This window comes from Dermacentor variabilis, chromosome 5 (assembly GCF_050947875.1).
Source record: "Dermacentor variabilis isolate Ectoservices chromosome 5, ASM5094787v1, whole genome shotgun sequence".
NCBI classification, from domain to species: domain Eukaryota; kingdom Metazoa; phylum Arthropoda; class Arachnida; order Ixodida; family Ixodidae; genus Dermacentor; species Dermacentor variabilis.
Window position 1 is genome coordinate 191,758,320 of NC_134572.1, and position 5,413 is coordinate 191,763,732.

At 51.2% G+C, this 5,413-nt stretch overlaps 1 protein-coding gene across 1 annotated transcript; it reads left to right on the forward strand.

Moving 5' to 3' along the window:
* Positions 1-4,220: 4,220 nt before the first annotated feature.
* LOC142583743 (uncharacterized) lies at positions 4,221-4,985 on the forward strand. Its single transcript, XM_075694230.1, has one exon. It carries the CDS (start codon positions 4,221-4,223, stop codon positions 4,983-4,985), a length of 765 nt encoding a protein of 254 aa, XP_075550345.1.
* The last annotated feature ends 428 nt before the right edge of the window (positions 4,986-5,413 follow it).

Consider the following 5,413-nt stretch of genomic DNA (forward strand, 5'->3'; position numbering starts at 1 on the left):
GGGGGCCGAGGGTAGCGGCGTCCCTCTTGTCAACTTCGAAGAGCCTCAGCTCTTTTGTCTGAACGCAGAGCATTCCAAAAATCCATGGACCCCGGTCCGCTACACCGCCGTAGTTGTTACGGCGCCTAAGAGGAACGTTGTCTCCAGCGAGGCGGCGACCTCGGTTCGATTTGCGTCTGCCTCTCATTAAGCACTCGTCGATCTGAACAACCTGGCCTACACCTCCCATCGGCGGCTGTTCTAAAAGCTCGGCCAGCGCCACCTCCCTAACATAATTTCTCCAGTCCGTGCGGGTGCTATTGCTCATTTTAAATACATTCTGCACCAGCATTTTAGTGCTCCTGGAGGAGGGCCCATTAGCGAAGGCGTACGTCAACCAGATTATTTCCCTTCGTGAGAGTTTCACGTTGGGGCGTCCCAGTACGTCGGCACAAGCAAAAAATGAGCCCTGCCCTGGCTGCCCGCGCAATGCATCGGAACCGCGGAGCTGTGAAACCTGCTTCCTGCAGCGGTTGCATTTGAAGCTAGGTCTGGTACCTTTTCTGCACCGGCGATGGTATGTGACGACTTCTCCGTCGCATCCCGGCTCGCTGGGATTGAACCCTAGATCCTTGCAGACGCCCCAGAAGTCAGACGTGGGTGGACGGCCTTGACGGGTTCCGGTCCTCTGAGGTCGAACGGTCGGCGTCGGCACCAGCCCGACTCCACGAAGAAAGCCCTCTTCCGCGGCAGGGTCCCTGAGGTTGTTAAAATCTCCGACACACTTGGGTCCCTCCGTGGCGTCGTCATGGCGAAATCAAATGAGGAGGCGAAATTGTTGCGGTATTTATAAGCCCCTACGTGGATGCGGGGGAGGGCGACTCGGATGAAACGTTACCAAATAAGGAGATATCGATGTCTGTACTGTTGTAAAAACCATTTGTTTATTCACTCAATACAAATGTGCGGCTTCTTCGCCGCAGTACATTTTAGTTACGCGGTGAAGCATACTAAACGTGTGAGGGGGCCGCTATCAGTCAGCATAGTATGTCCACTTAGGCGACCTGAAAGGCGGCGGGTGCGCGAATGTATAATTAAAGAACTCTTATTATGTCCAGTGACAGTGGCCCCTTTTCACTTTTAGTATGCTTCACCGCAGTACATTGCTTAGGCTTCACCGCGAAATATTAGTGTATTGCGAGAAAGATAATCGTAAAAAGCCTAATTATGCAACGTTTCTTTTGTAGCTTGCTACACAGTACAGAGGTGTAAATAAGCATCGTGCAGTAAAGCATACTAAGAGTGGAAAGGGCACATAGGTTTACACTGTGCTCATTATTTTCAATTGTGACATAATTTGCAAATGCATCTGTACTCGTGGCAAGCTTCATTGACAATTCTTAGTACATTACAAATTCATATTGCAGGGAAACTTACTAAAGCACATTCGCCATTATGGTACGTGTTATTCACCTTCAATGCAGGAGCACAATGCGGATTCTTTCCCCTGCTTTTGGCTGGACTGCACATGCTCTTTGAGAATTGATTCATGGTTCATAAGTGCACTGGTACTGTACTCTAAACTGGAGGGCTCAAGTTGATATGAAAGCACAATTTTTATTAAGGGGACAAGATGTTGACAAGATGGTGCAGTGTGGCGTAGAGGTAGAACACCCGCCTCGTGTGGAAGAGGTCCGTGGTTCGAATCCCGGTGCCGCGCAATTTTCCACCGGATTAAAAAAAATCCGCGTGTTGATAAAATTGCATAAACAGGCCTGGAGTGTGGCCTGATCCCGGTGACCAGAACCGGTAATGCACTCCCTCACCAGAGAAGGATTGGCCACCCTGGTGCAGTACTTGGCCACAACCTCCTATATGAACACAACAATCAAACCCCGGGCCTCAGCCCCCAGCAGCTGCGAAGCACCTGACCACGGCGGCGGTCAGACCTGCAACGCAGCAGAGGGTGCTAAGAATCCCTGGCTTTCGGACAGGCCGCCATTGGTATATGAACCTGGCAACGTTTAACGCTAGAACGTGAGGCGAGTCTAGCAGTGCTATTGGAGGAATTAGAGGGCAGTAAATGGGATATAATAGGGCTCAGTGAAGTTAGGAGGCCAAAAGAAGCATATAAAGTGCTAAAAAGCGGGCACGTCCTGTGCTACCGGGGCTTAGCGGAGAGATGAGAACTAGGAGTCGGATTCCTGATTAATAAGAATATAGCTGGTAACATACAGGAATTCTAAAGCATTAACGAGAGGGTGGCAGGTCTTGTTGTGAAACTCAATAAGAGGTACAAAATGAAGGTTGTACAGGTCTACGCCCCTACATCCAGTCATGATGACCAGGAAGTCGAAAGCTTCTATGAAGACGTGGAATCGGCGAGGGGTAAAGTCAAAACAAGATACACTATACTGATGGGTGACTTCAATGACAAGGTAGGCAATACGCAGGCTGGAGACAAGGCAGAAGGGGAATATGGCATAGGCACTAGGAATAGCAGGGGAGAGTTATTAGTAGAGTTTGCGGAACAGAATAATATGCGGATAATGAATACCTTCTTCCGCAAGCGGGATAGCCGAAAGTGGACGTGGAGGAGCCCAAACGGCGAGACTAGAAATGAAGTAGACTTCATACTCTGCGCTAACCCTGGCATCATACAAGATGTGGACGTGCTCGGCAAGGTGCGCTGCAGTGACCACAGGATGATAAGAACTCGAATTATCCTAGACCTGAGGAGGGAGCGGAAGAAACTGGTACATAAGAAGCCGATCAATGAGTTAGCGGTAAGAGGGAAAATAGAGGAATTCCAGATCAAGCTACAGAACAGGTTCGGCTTTAACTCAGGGAGAAGACCTTAGTGTTGAAGCAATGAACGACAACCCCGTGGGCATCATTAAGGAGTGTGCAATGGAAGTCGGTGGTAACTCCGTTAGGCAGGATACCAGTAAACTATCGCAGGAGACGAAAGATCTGATCAAGAAACGCCAATGTATGAAAGCCTATAACCCTACAGCTAGAATAGAACTGGCAGAACTTTCGAAGTTAATCAACAAGCGTAAGACAGCTGACATAAGGAAGTATAATATGGATGAAATTGAACATGCTCTCAGGAACGGAGGAAGCCTAAAAGCAGTGAAAAAGAAACTAGGAATTGGCAAGAATCAGATGTATGCGTTAAGAGACAAAGCCGGCAATATCATTAGTAATATGGATGAGATAGTTCAAGTGGCTGAGGAGTTCTATAGAGATCTATACAGTACCAGTGGCACCCACGACGATAATGGAAGAGATAATAGTCTAGAGGAATTCGAAATCCCACAGGTAACGCCGGAAGAAGTAAAGAAAGCCTTGGGAGCTATGCGAAGGGGGAAGGCAGCTGGGGAGGATCAGATAACAGCAGATTTGTTGAAGGACGGTGGGCAGATTGTTCTAGAGAAACTGGCCACCCTGTATACGCAATGCCTCATGACTTCGAGCGTACCGGAATCTTGGAAAACGCTAACATAATCCTAATCCATAAGAAAGGGGACGCCAGAGACTTGAAAAATTATAGACCGATCAGCTTACTGTCCGTTGCCTACAAAGTATTTACTAAGGTAATTGCAAATAGAATCAGGAACACCTTGGACTTCCGTCAACCAAAGGACCGGGCAGGATTCCGTAAAGGCAACTCAACAATAGACCATATTCACACTATCAATCAGGGGATAAAAAATGTGCGGAATATAACCAACCTTTATATATAGCTTTCATTGATTACGAGAAAGCGTTTGATTCAGTCGAAACCTCAGCAGTCATGGAGGCATTGCGGAATCAGGGTGTAGACGAGCCGTATGTAAAGATACTGAAAGATATCTATAGCGGCTCCACAGCCACCGTAGTCCTCCATAAAGAAAGCAACAAAATCCCAATAAAGAAAGGCGTCAGGCAGGGAGATACAATCTCTCCAATGCTATTCACAGCGTGTTTACAGGAGGTATTCAGAGACCTGGATTGGGAAGAATTGGGGATAAGAGTTAATGGAGAATACCTTGTGGTGAACAAAAATATGCCGTGGATAAGCCGCAGTGCTGCCAGCGCGGAACAGAGCCGACCGCAGTCGACCGTAGCCAGCCGGCCGCCGAGAGAGGGCCGGCGCACAAAGAATAAAGATTAGTTGGCACCGAGACTCCAAGCCCCACGCCTCGTCTCTGCTTTCCTCGCGCGTGCCAATAATTGGTGACCCGGACGGGATCGCCATGAACCAGCCAAGCGACGCCGACAGCCCCACGGTAGCCGTACTTGATGTCAAGCTACCTCCGTTTTGGACTGGCGACCCGCAACTTTGGTTCGTGCAAGTTGAGTCACAGTTCGCTGCACGCCGCATCACTGCTGACAGCACCAAATACCACCACGTGGTGGGCAGCCTCCCGCCTGCGGCGGCCAGCGAGGTGCGGGACCTACTGCTAACACCACCCGCAGAGAACGCCTACCAGACGCTAAAAGAGACACTGATTCGCCGTGTCACACCTACAGAGCCGGAGCGTCTCCAACAGCTACTGCGGGAGGCCGAACTTGGCGACCACCGACCCAGCCAGTTGCTACGCCACATGCAACAACTGGCCGGCGACGCGACAGCAAGCGACGGTCGTTTAGTGCGGGAACTCTTCCTGCAAAGGCTTCCCACAAGTTTACGGATAGGTCTCACGGCGTCGGGCGAGACAGACCTTGCCAAGATGGCCGAGCTCGCCGACAAACTCATGGCTGTCGCCGTGCCCACAGTCGCGTCGGTGCACGCAGACGCACCGTCCGCCAATTCCTTGCAAGAGATGCGAGAGGAAATTTCTCGCCTCGCAGACACCGTCGCAGCGCTGCACTCGAGCGGAAACCAGCGACCACGACAGCGTACCGCATCACAGCCACAACAGCGTAGGGTGTGCTGGTACCACCGCAAATTTGGCAACGCTGCACGGAACTGTGTGTCGCCCTGTGAAAATTCGGGAAACGCCCCGGGCCAGCACTGAGGGTGACCAGTGCCCTCGCCCCGTCGGACAGTCACCCATCGGTTTTCTTCCTGACCGATCGCGAAAGAGGTGCTCGTTTCCTAGTCGACACAGCGGCGGAAGTTAGTGTCGTGCCGGCGTCGCCAGCCGACCGCAAACGACCGTGCGCAGCACCGTTGCAAGCTGTCAACAATACGACGATACCGACGTACGGGCAACGCTCCCTCTCGCTGGACCTGGGCCTGAAGAGAACGTTTCGGTGGATTTTCATCGTGGCTGACGTAAAATTTGCCATCCTTGGAGCGGACTTTTTGCGCAACTTCGGACTTCTTGTCGATGTCCGCAACCGGCGTTTACAGGACCCTCTGTCACAAGCAGAAGTGCGCGGGAAGCCATCCAAGCATCCACCCCTCAGCCCCACGCTCGTAGCACCGCCGGGCGCTACACGA